At 39.7% G+C, this 27,442-nt stretch overlaps 2 protein-coding genes and 1 long non-coding RNA gene across 5 annotated transcripts in view; 2 read left to right on the top strand and 1 right to left on the bottom strand.

Moving 5' to 3' along the window:
- The window catches only part of gab2 (GRB2-associated binding protein 2), a 36,857-nt gene extending 21,199 nt beyond the window's left edge, over nucleotides 1–15,658 (top strand). The window contains exons 3-10 of one of the 3 annotated variants that reach the window (XM_031751221.2): nucleotides 6,430–6,658; nucleotides 9,626–10,152; nucleotides 10,712–10,809; nucleotides 10,990–11,266; nucleotides 11,394–11,484; nucleotides 11,585–11,687; nucleotides 11,823–11,942; nucleotides 12,024–15,658. In XM_031751221.2, coding sequence (XP_031607081.1) covers nucleotides 6,430–6,658; nucleotides 9,626–10,152; nucleotides 10,712–10,809; nucleotides 10,990–11,266; nucleotides 11,394–11,484; nucleotides 11,585–11,687; nucleotides 11,823–11,942; nucleotides 12,024–12,167 — 1,589 coding nt within the window. In that variant the 3' untranslated portion in view covers nucleotides 12,168–15,658. Of the gene's footprint in view, nucleotides 1–6,429; nucleotides 6,659–9,625; nucleotides 10,153–10,711; nucleotides 10,810–10,989; nucleotides 11,267–11,393; nucleotides 11,485–11,584; nucleotides 11,688–11,819; nucleotides 11,943–12,023 lie in introns of all 3 variants that reach the window. The other 2 variants (XM_039598242.1, XM_031751220.2) reach the window with 2 other exon arrangements.
- Nucleotides 13,958–18,669, bottom strand: LOC120432892. The gene is made up of 3 exons (XR_005608169.1): nucleotides 18,545–18,669; nucleotides 15,831–15,970; nucleotides 13,958–14,079 (listed from the first exon to the last, which is right to left on the bottom strand). It is a non-coding gene; the product is annotated as an uncharacterized LOC120432892 (long non-coding RNA).
- zmp:0000001236 (mastermind-like protein 2) overlaps nucleotides 17,581–27,442 on the top strand; it is a 34,124-nt gene continuing 24,262 nt past the window's right edge. Inside the window, exon 1 of the mRNA XM_031751233.2 lies at nucleotides 17,581–18,909. Coding sequence (XP_031607093.1) covers nucleotides 18,499–18,909 — 411 coding nt within the window. The 5' untranslated portion in view covers nucleotides 17,581–18,498. The remainder of the gene's footprint in view (nucleotides 18,910–27,442) is intronic.

Genomic DNA, 27,442 nt, shown 5'->3' with positions numbered 1-27,442 from the left:
TTTCTTGCACATTAACCGTGAAAAAAAAAAAAAAACGCGAAAAGTCAGTTATGCTGTGGCAGGAAATGGCAAGACGTAAAGCTCCATTTCAAGACAGGAATTTAACTTATTGCAGCAAACTGAAAGCAGTAGTGAAAGTTATGAAACCAAGATAATCTTTGCATTTTCTTGTCCTCATAAAATCAAAATACGTTCAAATAAAACAGACGGGATGATGTGCGCATTTATAGAAACAGTGGTGGCAAGCTACTACTAAAGGAGTATCATTTTACAAATTAATTCAAATGCATAGATGAATCAGAATAATCACATGAGCCACAGTGCAATCTTTGCTGCACTGATATTCTGCTCAAACCTTGTTTAGGAGAAGCTGCATAACTCTCATACCTACACTTTTTCTAAACAGCAATTAGGAAAAAGTGGCACATGCATTTATTAGGTATATGTTTTTTAAGCAGAAAATCAGAACAAGTTATGTTCATCCTGTGTTAGTGTCTGACCATTTCCTTTTCCCCCTTCTGCCTTGCAATTCTTCATTAGCACTATGTGACTGTTGATTTACAAGTTTCATTTTAGAGAAACTTGTGAACAGTACAAATGGAGACCTCATGGAAAAAATTTTATCCATTTTCTATACTGTAAAGCTGTATTTGTCAAGAATTATTAGATCTAACAGTACATAGTATATATACTTGTTAAAAATGGATGTAACGAGTTTTTAAGATGACTAGCGACAAGAGCAATGTAGACACTCTTTATAAGTTGGACCCCTAAATGTGCATTTATGTTAAAAGCTTTGGGGCGACTCCTTATGGTTGTAAAAAGAAATTCAGTTCTATAGAAGTCTATGAAAAAGTAACGTCTGCTCATCTCAGTTTGCCTGTCTTATGTCTTAATTGATGCGGCATGATGTTAATATTTTATATTTTTAAGGTAAAATTCAATATGGTAGGATACAAATTAGAGCTTTGCTACCTTGTGATTTATAAGATGCTGCTGTATGCAGCGCTCTCCATGTCTCCTAGATCCATAGCCCTCTTTTGGTGTTTGGTTTAAAAAAATGTTGACAATTAAAATGCCAAACTCAAGGTTTTGAAAGAGGAATCCAAAAACCCAGCGGCTGTGTCTATCTTTTATTTACAGTCTATTTATATCTATTTATTTCTTTTTATATCTATCCATCACCTTATAGAAGTGGATCATGAGATTGAAAATTATTTTCAGTTTTATAATTTAGCCAGACTCTATAATTCAGCGGCCCAGAATAGCACAAGCCATTTAATTGATTGATGAGTGCAGTGTTTTGAGGGAGAACTGATGTTACTGTGGGGTCAGATGGTGATGCTCACATGGTATTGAGTGGGCACGGGGAGTAATGTGATCAGCTCCTGCGTGTTTAGTCTGCGTAATACTCTTGTGAACTATTTTCAAGGGAAACCTTGCTCTAGCAGAGTAAGAATGCCATGCAAACATCTCTCTTCACTGCTGGTGTTAGTTTCTTCTTCATCCAATTATATCACTGTCATGGAAACATCCCATACCCTCAGCAACCACACATCCAAATGGACCCAGTATGTAGCCTACTGGGACACAGTGCTTTTTTATAGACTGCCAAGCAGATTTGGACAACAAATAATGTAGCTATGTTCAGCACTTGGACTCAGCAGTAGAAACAGTTTAGTGCTCATGTAACGAATACATTTTCAGATGAACGTCCAAAAGTAGTGGTCTCCTTTTCAAGGGCACGCAGACCTCAGACATATTGTGTCACCTTATTGTGTCTCGCACACAGACACACACAACAACCCCCACAATCATCAGCACCACCACCAAAACCAAGACCACTGCCAGGCCTTTGTGTAGACTCTTGATGTATCTGAGGTTAATGTGCAGTACTTACTGCAGCTGTTTGAGCCACAAGATGGTATTGTTAAGTGCAATCTCTGACAACAACCATTAAGGAAATAATGGTTTTGAAGTACTTACATTCAAGGCATGTGTTTAGAGTGTACCTTAAATCATTATCTTTTATGCAGTATTTAAGGGTTGCAGTTGCAACGCTGATGAAAAATTCAGCTGCTTCCTGTATATTTCAATTCAATAGGTCAGTGGTACTTTCTATTTTTATTTCTAATTTCATAATTTCATATTAAATTATATAGTTTTGAAAGCTGCAAGCAGCGATATGAGGGCCTCGCACCCCCGACGCACGTCGAGAGCCAAGCCCAACACCTAAAACCAGCGCTTCCGATCTGATGTCACATTGATGGAATTCATGCATTTAACCACCAGCTAACATTTCATCTCATTCAACCATTATTATAGTCGTCCCACTAGGTGGCGCTCTAACCATTACTGACAAATGGCATAACAAACATTTCCGAGCTCGAGTCTCATCACGCCTGCGACCTTTGGGAGAGATTGGACATTGTGTTTTTTGAGCCGACAGCAGGTTACTGCTTTTTGGCGGTGATTGAAACTCCACGTGCCGCCATGACCACCCCACCCTGTTTCCCTGAACGTAAAAAGCTTCGCAATTTAACATCACAAAGGTCTTTAGATTCCACACACAGGAGATCGCGTAAATCTAATGAAATCCCTTGGAGGAGTTCGTCAAAGTATGAGGCCTGAAAAGAGGGAAAATGTCGCCAAATTTACACATTAATTTTAAAATGGCTGACTTCCTGTTGGATTTGGGATATTGCTCCAAGAGACTTTTTGTACATCTTGATATCTCCAATAAGCTTGCCAGGTTTCAAACTCATACATAAAACACAGAGCAGGGGCTGTTGTTTTGAAATTTTGTAGGGGGCGCTGTGGAGCCATTTTGCGCTCTTCAATGAAAATGAACATATAAAAAGAAATCCCTCATCACATTAGAGGTGTGCGCCAAATTTCAAGACTTTTTAAACTTTTCAAGCCCCTCAAAAGCCACTTCATCTTTCATGGTGAACTGCGCTGCCACCAGGGTGCGCCGTTCAGTTTATAGTCACAATTTTCTCACTGAAGCATCAAGAGGACTGATGGTGATATTCACCGCTTTTGAGGTGGCCACGATGAACCTGTGAAAATCAGTACAACAAAATGAAAGACATGACATTTCCTGGTGCCACTAGGTGGCGCTCTACGTATTCCTGACAATGGGCATATCAATCTGTTCAGGGCGGGTCTGACATCATCCCTGTAAAATCTGGTACTGATCACATTGGATTTCATTGAGTTACACTAATTTGTTTCTTCATGGCGAGACCTCAATGTTAAGCCATGCTGCTGGGGTCACACCCTTCAGCGAAAACTCACAGTTTTCTCTGGAACCCAAGACCAACTCCTTAAGGCTTTCCTGGAGAAATTTGAGGCTGCAGATGTCACCCATTACAATACTGTACCCCAAAGTGTAAAACATGACATTTCCTGTTCCCACTAGGTGGCGCTGTCCCTGGTGTCAAATATGGCAGTTGAAATATGTTCAGGGGTGGAGCCTTATCATATGTGTCCACTTTGGTCAAGGTCGGACAATGTATGACAGAGCGAGAGGCAATAAGATTTTCATGGCGAGTCATCGAAAATTCGCCGTGGCGCCACGGCCTCACAGTAACCCGAAAACTCAAAAAGCTCCGCAATTTAACATGGCCCAGGTGTGTAGTTGACACTGACCAAATATGAAGCTTGTGCGATGAAATTCCAATGAGGAGTTCGCAAAAGTTCGAGGCATGGAAATGGCAAAATTAGAGCCAAAATGTCACCTTCACTTCCAAATGGCGGACTTCCTGTTGGGTTTGCGTCAATGGTCCCACTGACTTTTTTGTTCGTCTTGGCATGATACACATGTGTGTCAAATTTCATACATGTAGCTAAAACGATGTGTTCGTAGGGCTGCATTTAACAAGGCATGGGTGGCGCTACAGAGCCTTTCCCAGTGCTCATATGTAAAACCATTAAAATACAAAATTTTTCACGAGACCTGGCATGTGTGCAAAATTTCATGAGTTTTTGAGCATGTTAAAGCCCTCAAAAAGGCAATTCATTTCGGTAAAAAATAATAATAATAATAATAATAATAATAATAATAAACAGAGCAGATACAATAGGGCCTTCGCACTCGAAGTGCTCGGGCCCTAATTATCATATGTCTATGTCTTATTCTGGTTGGACTGGGAGGAAATGAGCACGCTACAAAGACCTTCTTGTCATGAGTGATCCAGCATGGTTCTAATTTTGGCCCTCTGAGCAGCAGCCAGCTTATATTAGATTATGGCCACAGACTCAATGAGACAGTAGGTGATGTATTATAGAACATAATTGGAAAATTGCTCATGAACTTAGGAGCTCTTTGACCCAGCAAAGCCATGTGTCATTCACCGACCAAAAGGGTCCTTCAGTGCATTGCTGTTGATGGTCTGATATTTGTTTCAAGCATGGAAAGAACTCTTTGTCTTTTTAAACTGCCTTTGATGTTGGTGCTTCAGTTTGAATTCAGTGAAAAGAAACCGTTTTGGGTAATGAAATCAGCCTCAAAACTAAAAACCGAAGAAAAAAAGAAACAAAAATCACTACTAACCTCTTATTTTATTTGACTCCTTCCTCATAGTTTTATTGGCTTACTTTTTAAGCTGTGGTATTGTTATTTATACGACTCTGGTAAATAATAAGCATTTTTCCACCTTACTTTGAGCGTCCCAGTACATTAGCTAGTGTAGCGAAAAATTTGTAGGAGCATCTGTTGGGACATATGAGTGTTTTTATTTTCTGCTCTTCTCTCTGTTTCTGTTTTGCGGCTTTGTTCTGTGTTGCTGGAATTGCTTTCCAGTGGCAACATACATCATTAGGTCCATTAGTGTCAGTGATGAGCCATATAGGCTGTTCCATCAGCACACTGAAGCAGTCATCCTTCATGTTGTTCTGATTCTGACAGTGATATGTGCAGTTAATCAAAAATCTCTCAGAACATAGAGAAAAACATTATCTTGTGCAGCGGTCACATGTTACTCTTTAGTTGAAGTTTTGTTGTCTCCGCAGGATCAAAGTCATCAAGCCTGCTTCTGTTTTTTTCATTGCATCTCTCCGCTCTGGTGCGCGCGGGGGGGGGGCTATTTTTCGACAACAAATCAATATATCTACCCATATTCATGGGCCTAGTACTCACCGCACTGGATGAAAGCTTTTACAAAGCTTTTTGTGGAGAAAGGAGATGATGCCTAACCAGCCTAGGGAGAATGGAATTGCTCAGAACAATGGTGTAATTGAGGATCACTGGGGAGAGTCCCCGCCTGTGTTGCTGTGGGCCTGGGCATCTCGCTTGTGTCCACTAGCTTGGACTCCTCATAGCATAGCCCTTTTTTCCCCTCAGGCATGGATGTGACCTCATTCAGCAAATTGGACTCCAGAAAACCCCCACCCTCCAACTGTCCAACATGCATACACACATGCTCACACACCACATTTGTATCTGTTTCTCAGCACATATTATGACTCACAGAACATTGCCTTCTTCTTAAAGGGCAGTTTGACCCATAGCTTGCTTTGTAAAGGCCTGATAAAGATTGAGGAGAGTCACAGTGGACAGACAAATTCAACGAAAAAGTGAAAAGCAATACTAGTCATTTGTCTGACGGGAAAGTTGATTTTACACTCCCTCCTGCTTCTAAAAAGGGAAAGATTTTCTTTTTGTCCTCGTTTATATGTTTTGGTTCAAGACTGTTGTCAGGCATTATTTTCTCTTTTTAAGCTTCAAAGATTCTTGCTTATGCAAAATCTTTCATTTACTGTACAGTGAAAGAAAGAGATTACTGTCAGCAGTAGCTGAGATTTTTTCTCTTTCGCCTATCAGCTAGTGTTGCACAATGCACCATAGGTCGATGTTTCAGTGGGCTGCCTACTCACTACTCCTTCTGCTCAGTGTGCACCTCCTCATTTTGGCTTTCTGCCCAGTCTATTTCCAGCATCCCCATCTCAGATTTGTCTTTTCTTTATAGTCTTTCAGTGGAAAATATCAGGGATGTCACACAGAAGCAATAAGATTGTGAGATCATGTTGTTCACATAGTCCCACTGTGCAAAACAGTAGGTTGCTCCATAAAAATAAAAAACAGGCACATTGACCTTGGTCAAAAAGGATCATGTGCTGTTCAACTGCTTGTTCTCTGCATCCCAAAAGGCAAGAGGATACGATTTTCTGTCTTCCCTAGAGATAAATCGCTGTTCTCTATTGATTTGAGTGTAGACTGATTGCGCCTAACTACAAGACTAGGTCATCTGAAGACCTAGAACCCTTTCACCCTTTAGTGCAAAGATTTTGACAGCAGAAGTGAAATTTGTAAGGGATGATTACTAAGCTCATAATTTCTAAAGCATAATACTGTGCAACAGATCACTTCAACAGAAAACTAACCTAAGTGAAATAATCAATTATTCCAATGTCTCCTCTCTGCAGATGGCAGGTTACACCATATGCCCCGTTCTGTTGGAGCAGATGTCACCAGCTCAATGGCTCCTTTGACCGGAGAACGCAAGTCCTCTGCCCCCGTCCATTCCAGCCAGCCAGTGCTCTTCACATTTGATGTGCCTGTGCGCCACACACACCATAACTCCATGTCCAACAGTGCTCCCCAGGACTACCTCCTCCTCCACCAGTGCATTAGCAGGAAGACAGAAAGTGCACGGTAAAGGTCACGACCTTCAGGCGTCCTGTGTTAGTTTCCTGTTTTCCGTTAATGCAGGTCAACGTACAGGTTTATAGCGTTTCCTCAGCTTAGAAGCCTCTGAGGGTTAGAAGTAACATCGTAGGGTTGAGAATTGTGATGTCACCAAGTGTGTGTGTGTGTGTGTGTGTGTGTTCGTGTGAGTGCCGCATGTGCTGTGGAAGCGCATATGATGAAGCATAACCAAACAGTATAAACAAAGAAGGTATTCATTCTTCACTGAAATTATATCCAATTTGAAAATGAGAAAAAGTATAGTGGATTGCATTTTGTAACATGGTATAAACATTTGGTTTGCTGTGCTGATAATTATTAGAATAAACAATCAGATGTTGGATCTTTTTGGTTTATTCAGTGTAGCAAATACTATAAAAATGAAAGTATTTTGTCACATTAATGCAAAAAGGCTCTAAACAAGATCCAGCCATGACCCAGGCTTGTGTTTAATTATCTTAATCAGTCATTTGAAAAATGACAAACATTGAATGCAGTTAGTTGCAAATTTCTTTAATCAAGTGTTTCATTGAAAGTACTACAAAGACAAATTGCCAAATGTTGAAAGTGATACATTTTAATTTCTTTTTGATTTTTGCCGAATTTTAATTTAATCATCTAAAAAAATTGGTACATGGATATATTTGTCAGAGTACTGCATCATCTTTTCTTTTAACTGTCTGTAAACACTGAAGAGAACAATTGCTGCAGTTTTTGAAAGCAGAAAATGTTCAGACTCTAGGCTGATAGAGGATCCAGCTGCTCAACAGATTTCAGCTTTCTTTGTTGCATTTCATGATGTGCCAAATGTTTCAGTGGGTTTACAGGTCTGGACTGCAGGCAGGCCATTTTTTGCAACCAGAGCCTGCTGTTGGTTGTATTGTCGTATTGATTTATTTTTTCTTTTCATGGTTTAACATATACTTGCAAATGTAGTGATAAAATGCATTCACTTAAAATCCTCTTGCAAAGTGCTATTCAGGGATTTCCATTACAGATTAATATGTGTCTAATAGACATTTATCATAATTCGCTGAATTCTTTTTAATAATATGCATCATAGATCCTGATCTCCATATTTTTGACAGCATTAAATTAAGACCCATTATTTTTAAAATGCTGAGCAATTTGCCCATAAGGTCTTTCTTATAGGAGCAGACCCTCACCATCTACAATTGCGTAAGTCTCAGCCACTCTAGGATGTCCTGTTATTAATTAAACAAAGTAGTTGTTCCACTAGGTGTATTTTTTTTCTCCATGTTATGCATTTACAGTCTTTTGTTGTTCTATTTCAACCTTTTTTGAAACATGTTGCTTGCCTTAAATTAAAGGTCAATACGTGTTTATCTAAAAAATACCACAGCATGCTAGACTTTATATGATTTTGTAACATGTGATAACGCCCTAGCTTTGTGGTTGTAAAACAAAATGTGAACAAATGCAGAGGTGTGAATACATGTGGGGTAACTAGAAGTAGGTACATAAATGCCTGCGTCAGCTATATGCTGAGCAGGAGAAAAAAAGGGACCAGGCATTTGTATTAAATGCGCTCTTGTGTTTTGCATCTGCATGCACCTCGCTTTCTACCGCCTTCGTGCCCATTTTTTAAGAATCAAAAGTCAGCTTTAATAATGATGCCATTCAGCAGATAGCTGGCACAGTAGATGATCAATGAGGTTGAGGCAGCAATTCATCACTCCTATAGGTTTAAACTCACCCAGGGAAGAACTGCCCTCTCAGCCACACGATTTGCACATAAATCTGCTGCATTGGACCTCTGCAAAACCCAGGAAATCAAACCTCACAATCCATCTCATCAGCTTTATGCAGATATTTATGTCGCTAGCTTCTGTTTCACGATTGTGCTAATTAAGACAGGCATCTGGTGGCAGGGTATGATTCATGTCAGAATGAAACTCCATGGGTCTGACTAGAATTAATCTGTGTAAAAAGCCCACAAATCAGCCACAATGATGGAATACCGAGCAATGAGCAAAATTATTGATTGATTATGAAAATCCACAGGAGACAGAAGAAGAAGAATTGATGGCACAAAGTGTGTTATTTGACATGAAAAAGAAATTAGATTAGAGAGAGCAAAATGTTATGTCAATATTAATGGTGTGGCATTAATGCATTATCTCTTATTGCAATAAAGAGTTCATGTAACCATTAGAAGCCTGCAATTTAAATTGCATATTTGCACACAGCCTCCTCAGCAAACATACAGAAACAACTAACTGAGGATAACTTTCAGTTGCATTGCTCCACTAACTAGACCGAAATTTCTAAGGAGTAGCGTTGCTTTGGTTTTCTCTCAAGGTCAAGCCCTTCAAAGGAGCCAGACTAAATGAGGCATGTCCCTAGGGTGCCTAACCGAGACTGAGAAACTCTGGGAAAGTCATAGAGTTCCCCCTCCCCCTCCCTTGACAGGGAAACCCTCTTTTGTCAATGCTGAAAACATAAAAATAAAGAAGCTTTTCAAAGAATGATTAAAAATACTGAATTCAAAAAAGCCCGTCCCCCCAGGCATTAGAGGCAAAAATGTTGCCTGTGGCATTGGATACAATACTTGTATTGTTCATTGAGCCATCTAAAAAATAACTAAATCACTAAATAAGGTATTTTAGCTCCATAGGTATCATTAACTGGATATCAAGTATATTGTTCTTTAATTGTGTGCTTAATGTTTATAAAGGTAAAGTTCCCTCTGTAGTGATAGGGTACCATCTAGTGGCTATTTTGGTGATTACACTAAAGTGACAGTAAACACTGTAATAGAAGAGATGATGGTTCATTTTTGTTTAGATAGGCTGGCGCAGTACTTAATTCAAGACACGAGAAAAAGAAAGGTAGATAAAGGAAAAGCAGCAAGAAAGTTTCCAGAATAAAAAACTTGTGTGTGTGTTTGTGTGTATCCTCTCTGTGCTGCAGAAGTGCCAGTTTCTCCCAGTCCACACGAAGCAAGAGTGCGCAGCTGCATGGCTTTTACAGCCTTCCCAAGCCAGGAAAACACCAGATGCCAGTGCACGATGACTCGAACCAGGAGGCCTGCTACGTTCTTCCAAGGGGTTATAGCTCCGAGGCGCCAGCTCACAGTGGTCTAGGTGATCCTGAGCTTGAGAATGAGGAGGTCTACACTTTCAAAACGCCTTGCAATGCCCTTGCCACAATGCACAGCAATGAACGCTTGCCTGATAACTATGATCTGCCTACACCACCTGGCTCCTTCTATCAGATCCCCAGGACATTTGATAAAAATCACAACGCCTTGACACCCTCTAGCTCTGAATCCTCATATAATCCTCCTCCCAGACCCCCTAAACCCAGTCAAGGGTCTGAGGGTCAGTGGGGGAGTCCTCAGTCAGTAGGGAGCCAGAATGAAGAGGTAATGTCTGCAGTGTCAGTCATCCCACGCAGAAATACTCTCCCTGCTGTCGAGAACATCAGACTGCACAGAGGTACGCAGGAAACAATTAGTGCTATGACTGCTTTGCTAATACGTTTTCACTTCTTCTCTGTTTTTGACAAATAGCAAACACTTTTTGCATCACTCACCTGCTTCTCTTTCACTGACTCTTTCTTCTGCTTTTCATTTTGGTGATTTAAAGTTAGCAACTAAGCAGAAACAAGCAGCCCAGTCTGGCAAACTCTGTCCTGTTGAAATGCTAATGAAATTCAAGCCATACAGCCTGCTCCAGTGTTTCATTCCAGGCTTTTTTCTGCCATGTGAAAAAAGCTTCCGTAGACACAATGCATGGCTTCTTAGCTTGCTGTGGTTATTGCTTTGCAAAGTCCATCCTTAGCCATCATATAGGTAGAAACAAGAGCTGATGTGTGACCACTGTTTTTAAATATTAAAAAGGCCCTTCCTACATATAAATTGATCTCTATTGCATTGTTATACAGTATTTAAGTCATGTAGGCATGGAATGTTACTTTTACACTCGGGCAGCATTTTCGCTTTCAAAATTTCTGACAGTGGTAAATATTGATCATTTCCTTCACCCTTCTCCACAGGATCCTCCTTTGAAACTAACAATCAACATCGTTTCATCCATTTCAACCACTCAGGCCAGTCTATGGAGTCAGTCAATGATGGATTCAGCTCTTACCTGGTGAGTAACCCTCCCTTGAACTGCACTGCCTCCTCAGATAGATCCTGTCAGCAGTCAATCATAAACTGCAGAGATAGAAAAGGAAATACTTCTATATTTATTCCAACTGAGTGCCACAGTTTTCCTGCAAGTCCAGAGAGATTGTGAGAGTCATTTGCCCTCTGTCTCTTTTGATGGCAGAGACAGACACCACTGACTCGCTCAGACAGCGGCAATTCAGATGACAACTACGTGCCCATGAATCCTGGCTCCTCACCACTCAGCGCTTGCCAGGCTGACAGTCCTAAGAATATCTACATTCCTATGAGCCCAGGGCCGCATCACTTTGATTTCCCAGGATTCTCTGCAACTTTACCTGCCCGTAAGGCGAGCAGTGCCTCCTTGTGCCACAGGCCCAGTCGTCTCAGTGATGTTACACCACCGCCTATCTATCGCGACCTCAAACCTGACAGAAAATGTGAGATTTTGACACTTAGCTTCTCACGTCTCACTAAGAGCATGCTTCAAATCAGCTCTAAAATCTGTTGTAAATTGTTGAAGACCATGATGTTTTTTTAATAACATCTGTTCTTGTTTTTCTGCAGCAAAGCCAACACCTCTTGATTTGAAGAACAATGGGATCATTGATGAGCTGCCATTTAAGAGTCCAGTCACTATGTCCTGGACACGACCCATGTGAGTCTTATATCAGTGAATTCCACACACACAGTCAAGAATCATTACATAGCAGGCAGTACAGATGTTACAGATTTTTTTCCCCCTTATGTTTCTTTAGGCCTGCTATGAACTGCACATCCTCCCAGCACTGTAGACCCATCTCTACACAAAGCATCACCAGCACCGACTCTGCAGACAGTGAAGAGAATTATGTGGCTATGGTAGGTCCAGCAAGCTGGACGGGGAGACTGGGGAGAGTACATTGTGTTCTTTGTTTTAACGATTCACTTATTTGTATGCACCGCTAACTCACTGCATACTGTGTGAGTGAAACCTCCCTCCTATTACATTAGCAGAACCCAGCGTCTACCTCCCCAGCCGTGAGTGGCACCAGCAGCCCAGCCCCTAGGAAGTGTGGCAACGTGGACTACCTAGCACTGGAATTCCAGCCTGGGACACCCAACCCACACAGAAAAGTAAGCAGAGGATTTTATAGACTAAATTAACTTTTCTCATTTCTATCATTATGCAATTAAACTTTATTTATTGTTCCACAGCCCTCTACGTCCTCTGTGACATCGGACGAGAAGGTGGATTATGTCCAAGTCGACAAGGAAAAGACTCAAGCTCTGCAAAACACAATGCAGGAATGGACTGATGTGCGACAGTCTACTGAACCTGCCAAGGGGGTCAAGTCCTGACACTGACCTATGCATCACAAACAAGCCTTAAAGTGTCCCTATTATGCAGGTTCATCATTTTATTCGGGGAGTCAATTAAAATAGATTAAACTCTAATACAACAAGCAGTTTTCTGATTCTCATTGCTGTGACACTTCTTTTCACCTTCTAACAGGTTCCATTACAGCACTTCCCCAAAAAGTTGACAAAAGGAAGACATCCTTGATCACAGATGTATAATCGTAGTCCTCCAAGATAGTGTTACCAGGTTTTCCTGCTGAATTAAGGACCTTAAAGAGTTTAATTCTTTTGTCCACTGGTTTGCTACATACGTTTTGCATGAAATAGTTGAATTAACATTTAATTAAAAAAAAGGTTATTTTATATTAAATCGTTTATTTATGCAGAAATCCTAGCAAACTGCCACTCACATATATACACACCCAAAACATACTGTAACGCTCTCCAGCACCCACTGTCCGCCTCTGAATACCATGTCTGGATATTGGGTTGGGTTTTTTTGTTTTGGGTGTTTTGTTTTTTCGGCTAGCTTTTAACCCAGTTGTAGCAGTTTTAGCTTTAGACATGCTAGAAAGACACCACACATTCACATAATTCTGCTGCAGCTGCTCCTTTTATAGGAGGGAAGCTAACAGATGGTGAAGTTAGCCATATTAGCATAGTGCTAACACTAAAGATTTAAGAATATTCCTATTGTTGTGGGGACATTGCTATTAAAAAATAAAAGTACTTTACTTGGTCACTTCCTCAGATCCAGGAAGTGCCCAAAGACTCAACAGTAAAGCATTAGGTGTGTGTTCCTCACAGCAAAGGAATTATAGAGTTCGTAGAAGTGACTTTAATAGGAAATAAAGCAACTGACTACATCTAAATTGAATTAAGGCTGCTCCTCATTCTTTATTAGCGAGCATGTCAAACCAACCAATTACATGAACTTCATAACATTGTGTCACAGTGACATAACTAAGTAGCAATACAGAAAAAACCCTGCAGTGTAAAAAATGTATTCCAGACATTACAGCAGCAGAGATTTTGCTTTCATTTGGCTACAAGTGAAAGTTTGGCCTTTGAAAGTTTCCAGACCTTTTACATGCACAAAAGGCTGTGTAACAGATTAAAGAGTTGAGGAAAAACTTAAAGCATAATAGGGGCACTTTAGGTCAGCCATCTCCAGTGTCAAGTTTCTGCCACCATTACCATGGATACTGGATGAGCTTGCTTAAAACTAAAATATTTGGGCCTAAAGCCATAACTAATTTATGCCTGTTCTTTGTGATGATTATTACTAGAGTGTACTGCAAGCATGCAGAATATCAGGCCATACAGGTGAAGTTCCCTGCCAAAGCTCCTCATGCAGACTGTTAGAACAGTGAATAGATAATTAATAATATCATCCTTACTGTCAAACTGTTATTTATAAGTGCACTGTTTGATCACAGTTCCATTCAACCCTCTGCAGCAGTTAATTTTGTTTGCATCTAGTTGCCAATTTATTTCGTTTTTGCCATTTAAGAGCAGCAGAGGCTAACTGGTCAATAACCATATTAATATACTGTAAGAGTATGCTTGCTGGTCTCAGGAATGCCAAGATGCACTTCAATTTTGGCATGCAGGCTGACTTTCTCTTTTCACTTTAATCTATCATTTGTGCTGAGTCTTGCAGAAGCAGTGAAGAGATTATTTTCACTGCGGGCAATCATTTCAGCTTAGCAGTGCATGTCTGGTAAGAGGAGAGGGAAAAAATATAGCCATACAAATATGCAAAGGCCTGTGTCAGAACCCCTAATGATAACCGTACATGACTGTTGCCTGGGTTTCTATTAAACATGAGCCCAAACTATATTTAAAAGCTGTCAGGCATGATGGCAGGCCAATTATTTCAATGCAGGAACAAAGTCGGTTACATCCAAATCTGTGAAATGAAGAAGATGGGAAAGGCAAGATGACAAAACCTCGTTACATTTGACTTGAGTTAATATTCAAATGGATTTTCAATGTAAACGTGCACTGAAAAAAACAAAATTATTGTGTTGTGCTGATTAAAAAATAGAAATAAGACAAGAGGTGTAGTTTACAAGTACTCTGTCTCTCGAGACCGTTAACAAAAGTCTAGTAGATAAAGAGTAGCATATTTCTGTTTTCCAGAACTCTCCATTCACTGATTTCTGCCTTTAGGCTTTGAAATGCCACACACTACAGCTTTGTCCCTGAGGAGTACTTTTGTTCCTGTATGTAAATTATTAATAGATGTACATATTGCAGTGCATCTTTTTGACTGTTAGAAATTTGATGCACTTGTATGAGGCATAAAGAGCACTACAATAATGTAACATAGTGCTTTGAATGCAAAGGAAATCTGCCACAGTGGATATTTGCCAGTGATCGTAGTCACTATAAAACAGTTGAGAAATATTGTTTACTAAATTTCTTTTGTTGATCAATTTGCCTTATATTTTCATTTCGGTTTGGACCGTACATTTTGCCTTGAAGAAATGTTCACAATATTCTTAGAATAAACAGGAAGAATCATATTATAGTAAGGACAACTGAATGATCAGTTTCTAGTTCAACTCAAGTCCAGTATTTCATTGTGGGCTGGAACCACAGAATCCATTCTTGACCTTAATAAGAATAGCGTGGCCATGGAGTGCTAGATGGTATGGATTATTTCATTAAGATTTACTTCTTAATGTTTTTCTACCATTTTTACAGCTTTTTTATATTCTTTTTAATCATTATTTTTTACTGATACATGTAAGCAAGTGTTATGCATTATGACAGGAACAGGTTAAAGTAAACTAAGTTTGTTTAGTGTATTATTCTTCTTTAAATTCCCAAATTTCATTTTTTATGATCTAATCATAAAAAGGCAAAGGCTGCCAGTGTAAGTTGGACTGGCAAATCCCAGGTGAACTGTGATTCACAAAGAGCAAGAGAGGAAAGGAAAGAGTGAAGAAAAGCCTGTCTCCCTGTCTGTCTTTTTTTTTTTTTTTTTTTGTTAATGAAATGGATGTGTAATTTATTATCTAGAGAGATCATGTGTAAGCAGAAGAGTTGTGTATGTGTTGTGGTAGATTGTAAGCTGTAGTATGTTAAATGACAGCCTGACTGGGTTGACGTACTGTTCAGATACTGTCAGGCTGTCACTGGGTTGACGTACTGTACTTGTAAAGATTTTTTTTTAACCACTATTATTGCTACTACTGTAAAGCAGATTGCTTGTGTTAATTTATTAATTTATTGTGTGTGTGTGGGGTTTTTTTTAGCTGATAATTGTAAAAAAAAAGAAAAAAACAACCATCAAACAAGGAATCTTCTCTCTACTAACACTGATGTATACAAACTGTCTTGATTTTTGAAGCAATATGAGAAAAACAATGACAGTGGTATTGTGGTACAGTTAAATTGGAATACACAAAAATACAATACTTTGTTATTCCTGTATAATGGTAGGCTTACAATGTGGACGTAGAATAAAGCAAGAAGTGAAAGCTTGGTGTTAAAGTTCTTCTTTAAATATAAACCAAAGCTCATCTTTCAACCACACTTTCTCATTTAGTTGTAAACTGAACACAGTGGTGGAGATCTTACTGTCCACAAACAGTAAACTGTGGCTGCTCCCTTTAGGAGGTCACCACAGCGGATTATCTGTCTCCATCTCACCTTATCTCTGCTATCACACCAACCGCCTGCATGTCCTCTTTCACTGCTTCCGTGAACCTTCTCTGTCTTCTTCCTTGTTTCCTCCTCCCCAGCAGCTCCATCTTCAATGTCCTTTGTCCAATATGTCCACTATGCTTTCACTGTAAAAGGCAAGTCCAGCTTGGTCACTCCCAATGAAATTAGCATCTTCAACTCTCACACCTCCAGCTTTACCTCCTTTTGTGTGTGCCACTATCTCCAAATCATAAATCACAGCAGAACTCACTAGCATCTTGAATTGCTACCAATACCAAAATAAAATACCTTAGCACATCTTCCAAAACAGAATATACAGAAGTTAAATGTATGCTGTCCTCTGTTGTTAAAGAAAGCAGCTGCAGTCAAGTACTAATAAAACATTAGATGACAAGCTCCTTTGGGTTATGCCCAAAGCTGCATTTGGAACAAAATTGGAAAACGCAGATTATCGTACTGAAATACAGATCATTTTTTAAAGTGTTTCTACAGTATTCCTCGTCATTTAATAAGCCTGCTACTTATTAAATAATAACTGTTATTATGCTTCAGGATCATTTTCCAGTAATGACCACTGGGTGGCCATGCCATTTCCCATAAAGAGAATAAAAATGATTAATAAGCAAAACATTTCTTAGTCAGCCAAGAGCCTGATGAAGATTGGTTAACTGAATGACTGAGGGAGGCATCTATACATATAGCTAATGAAATATCCATCATAAAGAAGGGCCTAAAAGGGAGGAGAGAGTGTGGGTTGGCAGATTCGTGAGAGAGTGTCTTAGGTTTTAATCATATGCGTATGGGTTAACAAGTTGGTGGCCGCTAGTCTTATAGTCTTCCGCTATCAAAGCAGCCCCAAAGACAAATAGTCAATTTATTATACTAATTATACTTGGAAAAGGCTTCAGAGTTGAACGGAATTGATTTCTTCTTGAACTCTGTGTGGACTTTGCACGATCTCCCCGTATTTGTGTGGTTTTCCTCTGGGTGCTCGAGCAGCTTCCTTCTGCTTTACAGAAACATGTATCCTGTGTGAGCAAGTTTCTGCGTGATTCTGTGGCTGTATCTTAATCTCCTATATCTCGTTCCGCCTGAACCAGATACGATTAACTTCAAACAACAGCCGGTTAATGAATGAAAGTGCAAAATTGCTTTGAGAAGGTGTAAAATCAAAGCAAATATAGTCGAATTCACTTTTGTGATTGTTATATTTGAAAGCTACTGAGTACATTTACCCAACTTTTAAGATTTACAGAAGGCTGAAAGTTACCAAAGATTTGACGCAGCGCGGCCTAGACACATAAGACAACAGTATAGGAACATGTCAGCAGCCAGTCGGCTCATTTGAGCGGTTCTGTAGGCTCGCTTGGTTAATTACTCTGCGTGTTAACTCAAAAAAGATCAAAGAATAGTTCTGGATTTAACTATTCTTTTCATGCTTTAGTTAATGATGTAAATATGTTTTTCATTTGTGTCTTTAAATACAGGATGAATAGATGTTCGGTAACATGTGTTAGTTGATTAGCTTGACCAGGTGGCAGACAGGTTGAACCTTCAGTGCTCCTTCGGTTAGACAACAGTGTTCAAATTTAAAATACATTAATAAGATTCCTTCCTTCCGGTCACCGTTCACATCTTGCAAGACAAGTTCAGGCTTTTCTCCACTAGAGTGTGCCACTGGACCCCCTTTTTTAACCATACGAGTTCATGTCAAAAGCAGAATGTTCGCACAATAAGGGTCTGTGTAAGTAGCTCCGCTATTGCCTTCGTGTACCACACGGACAAACGATTGTCAATGGACTATTTGAGACGGATTTCAGTCGGCTTCTGCGACGGCTGCCTGCGTTTAGGGGGTCTGGGTTTTTTTTTTTACTTGTTTGCAACCAGATTCCTATCCGGATTGAAAGGAAAGCAACAAAGAAAAGGACTCATTTCGAAACAAACAAAAAAATGCCGTGAGTCTTGAAGTTTAGTGGATTTCGTGTGTTTGTCGGTTCTTCTATTTTTGCAGCCGGTTGCTCTCACTCAATTTATAGTCGATAGTGTACTCTTGGACTTGGCTTTAACGAGAGTGGTACAATATTTAGATAAAGTAGGCTGAAAATGTAGCTACTCGGAATGTACCACCAGTGAAACCGAAGTTGTGCGTGCCGTGGGTTTGAATTATCTAAGGGATTCATATTGAATATAACCTATTTATCTGTGAGCAGAGCTCCAGACGTTAAGCAAGAGCGGATTCATTCCAGCTGCGGAGCCTTTTATGTTTGTAAATCATTTCACGTTTAATTATAAGCTGACAGAGCCTATCCCCCGAGGAAAAACTAGTACAATTCTGTAACTTTGAGACTTTTAATGCATGTTTTTAATCCACGTGGAGCATAGCATGATTTTATATGGAGCGTATCTTACTTTAATCTTTTATATCATATAATATCATAGTCCCAGTTTGACAAGATAATTGGCTCACATTTCAACACATATCATAGGCCATAGTGGCTCCCTCTCTCCAGAGACTACAGCCAAGTATTTTTCTTTTTCACATGGGATCATTGCAAGTCTTTAGTACGTTTTCTTGTTTTCTTCCATGCCCGTTCTGTGGTCCACTGTAAGCACAGTGGACCTCAGTCTATAAACTTATCAGGGACCTGCGGGCATGGGAGAAGCGACCCCCGCTCAGTCTGCTGCAGGGACATACGTACCCATGTTGGGTGTTGGTTTAGGAGCTATGCCCGGTGGGGTCAGCAACGGGCCGGTGGTGGCCAGCTCGAGGAGCTCCACAGTGCCACAGCTGCACAACGCCATAGTTGAGCGTTTACGCGCCCGGTTAGAGACGTGCAGGAGGCACCATTCTACCTGCGCGGACCGCTATCAGAGAGGTCAGGCCGAGAGCACAGACCGGGAGCACGAGAGTACGCTTCAGCTGCTCAGCATAGTCCACCAAGGTCCTGGGAACCGTAAAGCAAAAGGTAGCCGGGGATCGAACCAGCAACCTCCAGACTACAGCAGGGCTAACGGAGAGCAAAAGGGGTCAGATGGCGAGCAGAAGATCCCCACACGCATAGCGGTGAGTTGCTGTTAATGTTGTCTGTGAAGGTTCTCAGTCATCCAGGTCATCGTAGTTTACGGAGCTTGGAAAGAAAAGCTTCTGGACTTCTTTAAGTTTCCTTGAAGACGTTTCACCTCTCATCCGAGAAGCTTCATCAGTTCTAAGAGCAACTGGTGGATTGTCCCAGATTTTAAGCCAGACGGGAGTGTCCTGGGGACATGGGTCATGGAGCGCCTATTGATCCTCTACCTAATCACACGAGCCAAGGTGTGAAAACGGGTGTGGGCCACAATCAGCCAATGTTTCGGGTGAACCCAATGTGAAACCTAGCCCCACCCTATCATGTGATTTACTGAGGTCAAATGGCCCAGGATGTGAGTGGGCATTAAGGCGTCTGGGAAGGGATCTCAAAACTGGATTATAGATGACAGACAGTTGGTTTGGTAAGCCAGCGCCTATGTTCAAAGATGACTGTTCACAGTGGACATAGATGGCTTCTTTCACTCCTCTTTCAAACCATTTGGTTTCTCTGTCCAAAATGTGAACATTGGCATCCTCAGCGTCCAGAAATGTCTTCAAGGAAACCTAAAGAACTCCAGACGCTTTTCTTTCCAGGCTCCTTGACTGCTGATATCATTGTGTTGTTTGTTTTTTAATATAAATAATTAGGACTATTACAATGAAGCTTGTGGCAGCGATGACAAAATGGTAACAATGATGAGGGTACCAATATGTTGTAATGGGGGTCAAACGCCTAAAGTTATGGCCATACTCAAGGACCACAACATTGAGACTATGAGATTTTTTTTAATGCTATGTGAAAAATCAGCTGGGAGCTTTCCTTGGCGATAATGGATCAGTAAATGTTTCTACATTAATAACTCTGCTGTCACTATCCATGTACAAAAAGTCCAAGCTTTTTCCAAAATTAGATGGCAGCCAAATGCATGTCAAAAACAGTCAGGAAGTGTTCTAAAACTCTTAAGTTCCTGATTAAGGGGGCCCTTAAGGTAGATGACATGATACAGAAGCGTTACGCTTGTTTGCAAAGCAATCCATTTTGAGGAAATGGTTTTGGGGTCATTGGGCCATGGGGATGTTTTGCATTTACTGCAAACCTTGACAACATCACAACTGTGCAGCTGATCCAAACAGAGGGATGCGGATGCATTTTGTGGTTTGTTTAACCCATTTAATATGCACTGTTATGTCATTTTTTAAAATTGTTTTTCTTTCTGAGTTATTCTATTGAGATTGAGAACTGAGTAGTTGCATGACCTTGTGGGCCATGGGGGTACAGGACAGTGTTTTCTCCCCTAACAACAAAGCTTCACAAAGGACATAGGTAGGCAGGATAGGAAAACTTAACTGTGCTTTCTGTGTGCCTGGTAGTGCTGATAGGACTGACTTCCTGTATGGCATCTGTTAAGGGAGCAGTCCCTGAGATGTGAGATTTATTTAGTTGTTTTCTTTCACTGGGCATGGGGGAGTTTAGCTTCTAGCCTATTACTTCCCAAGCAATAATGTCAAAGGGTGAAAGCTTGCAGACGTTCTTTTTCTAGATGTGATGAAATAAACAATATTTCATACAGATAATATTTTATTTATTTTTTACCAACAAAAATATAAAAAGCATTAATGTTTCACGTACAAGAAAAGCAGATTCTCCGTGGTTTATAGAGTTAGTTTAAAATGCAGTTTACCTCTCAGCTTTTACATTTTCATGCTGTTAGGTTCACTAGAGCGATGGCAGTGGAACACGATGAGAGACAAGACACAACTTCATGGATTATACTGGCTGTCTAAAAGAGGTCAGGGTACATCATTATCATGTACCGTTTCATTTTTACTGATCTTGACTCTGGAGTAACATGTTCTATTTAAAACTGATGAGTGCAGCAAGATGGTGAGGAGGAAATGAAGTCCTGGCGTACAAGTTTATATCAACCCTGAGGTTAATGTTTTCGCAACTTATAATGATCGGGTGAAGCACAACAGCAGCTCTTGCAGAAATCCTGTTTAATGCCAATATGTTACATGTATACAGTAGTCTATATATATCCCTATAACTCTTGCAACCAAAATTTTTTTTAAATTTATTATCATCTTTGGTTATAATAACTGAAAGCTGCTTCAAATATGTATGGGGGTTCTGCAGAGTTCACCATAATTCATTCTTCAGAATTAAAAAGTAAGACATCTCAAATGACCACATCTGTGCGTGTTATTGAGTGTTCACATTGGAATTTGCAATGGAAATGTATACCGAGTTAGGGGCAAACAGCACAATGGATTATGACTGCTTGGGAGTGCAGAGTGAGCAGCAGCACTTAACAACAGTGCTCATTGAGACCAGATTAACAAAGGATATTCTTTTAGATGAAATTGGAGAAATTTGAAGGAAGAGACGAGAGCATACTTATCGACTCGGAAAATCGTTTTCCTTAATGCGTGGATGAACTCATTGAAAGCTTTTGGATATTCATATTTTAGATTGTTTCTTTTCATGGCCAGTTTTTCAATCGTTCCCTTCATACCTGTATCAGAAAATGTATTCAGCACAGAAATAGGTCACACAGTAGAGCTTACAAAACATTAGCCCCATATTACAATGAACAGACATTCAGTTTCATCAGATCAGGATCCAACAATCATCTTACATTGTCTGTCAACGATACAGATAGTGAGCACAAAAATGAAAGGCTTAACAAACAACGATACAGCCTCGAAGCATACTAGCATGCCATGTATTGCCATGTTATATTATCATGTGTTTAACAAATGGCTCACTAAGCACCTTCTTGATAGATTTGCCGGCCATGAAACTGTTTGAACCACAAGGTCCTCATATAAATGTTTAGAGCCACTGAATACATTTCCTGCATGTGTTTACTTTAAGTCAAACAGGCCTTGAAAAAGCAGTAGGCGAAGGATGCCTGGTGATTAACAGCGCTATGTGCACAGGGAGGATTTTGTTATTACTCAGTCTTGTAGTGACAGATCTGGGAAGTATACTCATAGAGCAGCATGCACACAAAGTGCTCATATGCTGAGCTGTTTTCCTATTATTTTAAGCACTTGTGACCCTGTTTGTCTACCATACAGGTCTTTTGTAAAAACTGTAGCCTGAGTCATACTGGTCAGTTAGTGGTTTGAAACATAAATCATGTAACCACTGCCAGATCTAGCCAATGAGTGCTGGTTATCTATCAATTTCCTGTGACTGTGTACTGGGAGTCCTGTAATAAAGGCAAAATGCCAAAATATTATTTTGGTTTTGTGTGCTAATTTGGCACAATTGCTTTGGCAAACTGAATAAAAATTGGCAGTTGTAGTTGTTTGGACTTTTAAATTTATGACATTTATTCTACAAGATAGAGGGGTATGAGAAACCATGTCATTTGGACATTTTTAAAGCTTGGAAAGGAAGCTAATTTCCGCTCTCAGGGAAACCCTTTTACTATGAAAATAGCAAACATGAGGGCTTATTGGAATGCTGGGTAGAGGTTGGAAAGACTGGTTGTTTGCACTTTTCATGATGTTCTTAACTTGAAGATCGTCGCCCCCTCAAAGAGGCTGCAAGGTTAATCTGAAGGATTGGAGAGTGATTAATAGGACAGGAAAGGGGAAAAAAGTACTAATCAAAATTTTGTTTGCTCTCTTAGGCTTTGAACTAATGTAGCTTTTGCGCAAATGCTTGCGTAACACTGCGCTTTTGACTTCATCATCTAGGATATCACGAATGCCAATCGAAGGTTTTGCAGCGAAATTGTTTCTCGCCTATTTTACTAGTGCACTATTACATGGGTCAGAATTAAAATTTATGAGTTTACTATTATAATTTATTGAGTTGCGAAAGCTTAAATATTGTCTTACCATCTCTCACGGACACACAAGACTACAACTTCTGGGTAAGCAGTGGATTGACAGCTTGCTAAAAAAAAATCCCACAGAAAAGGAATACCTTGCACTTATTTGTGGTCATGTATGATGGAGTGGATAGTGTGTGCATGTGTGTGAATGTGGGGTGTGTGCTGTGTTTCCTGGCATACCCTGTTTGGCTGTTGAACAGCCTGAATCAGATGCCGGTGGTCTGATCTCAGCCTGGCTCGGCAGTGATGTGAAACAATTAGCCCAGGTCCATGGGGGCCACCCACTGTGAAGCCCACAGCTCTACCCAACTCTGTGGATGCAGAAAGGGATCCGTGTTCATCCCACAGATCACTTCCATGTTGTCATGGATAGGTTACAGTCTTCTTTTAGAAATAGCTTGTTGCCAGTTGGTCTGAATGGTGAATTACTTTAAGTCCCCTGCAGAGCAGAATGGAAATTCTGTGGGTGCTGTTTATTGACAGCACGGCTACACTTTAAGCCTGATGTGATTACGCTTGTCTCATTGTGCAGACCGTTAGCTGCTAGATGAGTTGAGCATCTCATAGTGCTCTGATTAAAAGACATTAAGATAGGCCTCCATATACTGTAGTAAAGCCATCTGTTAATCTCCTCTTTCTATTTGGGATTAGTCATCCGTCCAACTTGTGGTTCAATTCTACTTATGTGTAATACTTAAAAATATATTAAAAATGTTCTATTATTACATTTTTTTTTGTTGCTACAAGAAATGCCTATCTTTAGAATGTTTATTATGCTCTTAAAAGATAGACAAAGCAGTTTAGTCAGTGGGGTGTTTCCTGAGTAGTTATGTTATTTATTTAACAAATTGGTAATGTACCTTTTTATTGTTTAAATGCTAAAAAACTTGGAGGATTGAAAGGTTTTGGAATTTTGGGTTGATGTAAAAGCTTAATCTAACAAAGAAAGAATGAGTAGAAAGTGATATACTTGTATTGCTGAGTTTGATATGCTCAAATGTTTCCCGATTCATTACAGACAGTAATGTCTTTTCAAATGTATGACCTATATAAGTTTATGTGTTGTTTCTTCTTGTACAGAAGAGATCACCACGTTTTTGCATAGAAAAACATTAAAACAGCCTTTTTACAGTCAAACAGTCAGATTTACTGTCTTATGTAATAAAAGTTCAGACATGTAACACTATGTTCTGGACACTCCAGAGCACCGTTCATAAATTTTCAGCACTAAGTAGAGGTACTTAGGCACATCTTGTCCTCAAGGAAGTGGGATGTGGTATGTTAATGTCAAACAAGGCTAATGCTGTGGCTTCCCATTTTTGGGGGTATTAATATAGGACATTTGTAGTTATATTTGTAGTTAATAGCTAGTGTATCATCTTTTGGTTAAATTGTGCATGAGATTAAAGTCTGCGGTAATATTTTAGGATAACATCAGCTTACAAACATTCTAAACAACTTTCAACTCATAAATTTTGTGATCGTGATTGCTATGTCCTCAAGGGAGAGCGGGATACAAGCGTCAACAAGTTCCTGTTCTGGTAGACCATGGAGACACCGGATTTCTAAGTGGCACAAAGAAAGTTCACAGATGAGTGTCATTTCTCAGAGGAGCTTTATTTATTAATCCCTTTGATTTTGTGAGTGTATTTATTGAAGACTCTTTCTAGCCTTATGAGCTGCAGATTTTAATATCTTACAGTGTCATGATGTCAAGATATTCAGCACATCCCTAGTTCTAGTATGATGATGTCTGGATATGTCAAATGAAATTTTAAGTGGATGTCCAAGACATCCAATTTTCTGTTAAGTGCTAAGCAGTTTTTGTAGTGGATTTGTCACTGCCTCCAGGAGATCTAGTAGTATTTTGGGGTTTGTTTTTTTTTTGCTTGCTCTATCTGGTGTGTTGAGCCATGGTAGCTGTTGCTGACTACCCAGCTTCAAATAATCTTGTTAATGCCAGAAAACATGCATCACTTCCTGTGCACCAGTAGATTTTTCCCAGAAAGGCCCTATGAGACACTCAGGTTTTTATGACAACAGATGCAGTAAAAGCTGAGTGAGCTGAGTGTAAGTTGCTAGCGTGTCAGATAATTGTGAAGAGCAGTGAACATTTCAACCAAATCACTTTAAGTTGTTCAGTGCAGATATAGAGAAAAAGGTGATATTTGTAATGGTAAAGATGGGAAGTGATGAGGAACAAACAAAAAGGAGACTTTCGTGTTTGGCATATGTATCAGATCCCTTTCCTACTTCCTTTAGTGTGAGAGAAAGGTGAAAGGTAAAAACTTGTCATTTTTAAGAGGTTTTCAGAGTTTGGTCAGAATTCAACTTGTTTTTGTTACCATGACCTGACTATTACCATAAATGAGTAACTGAAAATTCCTTTATGCTTCCCATTGATTAGATGATGTGTTAAAACAGGGGGAAAAATCAAGTATAATTAGATTTAAAAACAAGAGAAGGCTCACCAAATCTTGGTATCATGCAGCAGCAAAGCGCTGGAAATAGTTGCGTGTAAATCTGGGACATCTCTGTACCTGGCAACATTTGCAGCACCTTCTACTCTTTAAATGAGCACACTTTTATTTTTTTCTGGACTAATTTATACTTTGTTATCCAGTTCCATGCTACCAGAGAGCACACAGAAAATAAAAATAATAAGAAGAAAAAAACAAAAAAACATTATCGATAAAGAAAGGTAGAAGTTTCCAAATACCTAGCGGGGCAGCCAGGATGTGTGTCAGATCAAAGAAATTTATGGCTCATGGGTTATGCAGCATCTCTAGGAGCAGTGTCTTAAGCGAACTTCACTCTCGCTATCTCGTCCCACTCCCCTTCTCCTACATACTTCCACTCACACTCACTGACACACAAATACACACACAAACAAAACCCACTCTGCTGCACGCGTCCTTATGTTTTATTCAGCAGCCTATGGAAGGCTGTGCCTGTCTTTGAAGAGTGCTCCAGAAATCATGTACTAAATCCATCTCATCCTTTTCAATGGTTGATTCAATGTAAGTGTGTACATGCTCAGAAGAACATGCTCCATTCAAAGTCCAGGTAGGCCAGGTTGCTGTTTGAGATTCATAAATGTCTGACCTTTTAGGATAAATGTATCCTTTATTTGTAATGGAACCATTGCTGGTTAAAAGCCTTTCCTCCATAGACATGTGCTTCCTGTCCTTGGAAGTGGCCCCCAGTGTCAAGAAGAGCTTGCAAGGTAACATGTTTACCTTCAGTCACCATGCAAACAGTGTAGAATTTATATATATGTATATATATATATGATAAGCATCACCCTTGCAGCTCCTTGGTGGCATATTTTTTTGTTGTGTTGAATCTACTAATTTATCTTTAGAGTAGTAATAAATACTAAGTCAGTAGAAGCGTTTGCTATTGCTTAATTTCACGTTACAGAAATGGCTGTGATGTCGTGTGGATCTCACTCAATTAGAACATTTTATTTAAGAGAACACTAATCCATGGTAATTTTTTCATATGTGCTTAAATAATCGATTAAGCAGAAATTGTCAGTGCTTTCCCATAAGTTTCAGAACAGACAAATTTCCCCCAGTCTCATCTTACTATTAAATGGATATTTTTTTTGCAGCATTCACAGTTTGGTGCAAAAAAAGGGGCGTTTCTAGGATTTTGTTTTTGGCTCGGGAGGAGGGGGGTCCAACAGTTGAAATCAGTAAATTTTATTAGAAATCAAAGCCAAATAAATGCACATGAGGAAAAAAAATCAGATCGTTATAATAATCTCAGTGTACAGACCTCCTACGTCAATAAACATACATTAGAAGACGCAGCTCCCCATAATAGTCTAGCCACGCAAGATTTAACAGCAAAATAATGGCACTAATAAAATACAGTCTGATTACAACAGTAAATATGTTTAATTTTGCTTAGTCACAGAAGTAAATACCTGCATCTCACATATCCTTTGTTGGCAGTATGTAAAGCAAAGGAGTTGAACAGTGGCAGTGGTGCAAAACACTGTTCATCTTTCAAAACCTCCAAACTTGCTGTTTTCCTTCTGTAATCAAAGCAATATCTTTCCCTGCATATAACGGAGGCACCCTGAGCCACCCTTTTAACCCCAGCCCTGGTGCAGCTTTTATGTTTATATTTATTCAAAAATATAACTTGCATTATAATGCATTCACATAAACTGCACTTTGCCCTATTTTTGGATCTCATTTTCATAGTTGTTTTAATTTTTCTTGTTGATATGTCAACAGCAAATTAGACTCTGCAATAGACCCTTGTGAATTTGTGTAGATACTTGTTCCATGTTCTGAATATAAATTACCCCGGTACTGACTGTGTTCATGCAAGTGAACATTTCACTGAGTCGAAATACCTCCATTCCCAAAGGGTTTGGATTAGAGAGTCCCCACTGTATCCCTTTGTTGTTGAGTTCTGCTTTCAGCATGCTCCCAGTTGTTACCAACACATTGTTTAAATTTCAAGCATTATGCCGACCTCGGGATACAAAAAATCTCATCTATGCTGTTGAAGTCATTGGGGAATTTTAGAAGGACTAATATATTAGTGCTACGTTGTAGCTATTAAATCCACATGAAAACAAATATTTCATAGCTTTTCATCATCTGGAATCTAGACATAAGAGTAAGTATCCAGCTTAGGGCAATCACTTAGCAAGCTAG

This window comes from Oreochromis aureus, linkage group 14 (assembly GCF_013358895.1).
Source record: "Oreochromis aureus strain Israel breed Guangdong linkage group 14, ZZ_aureus, whole genome shotgun sequence".
NCBI classification, from domain to species: domain Eukaryota; kingdom Metazoa; phylum Chordata; class Actinopteri; order Cichliformes; family Cichlidae; genus Oreochromis; species Oreochromis aureus.
Note: the sequence above shows the minus strand (reverse complement) of the source record. Positions and strands in the feature narration are given on the sequence as shown.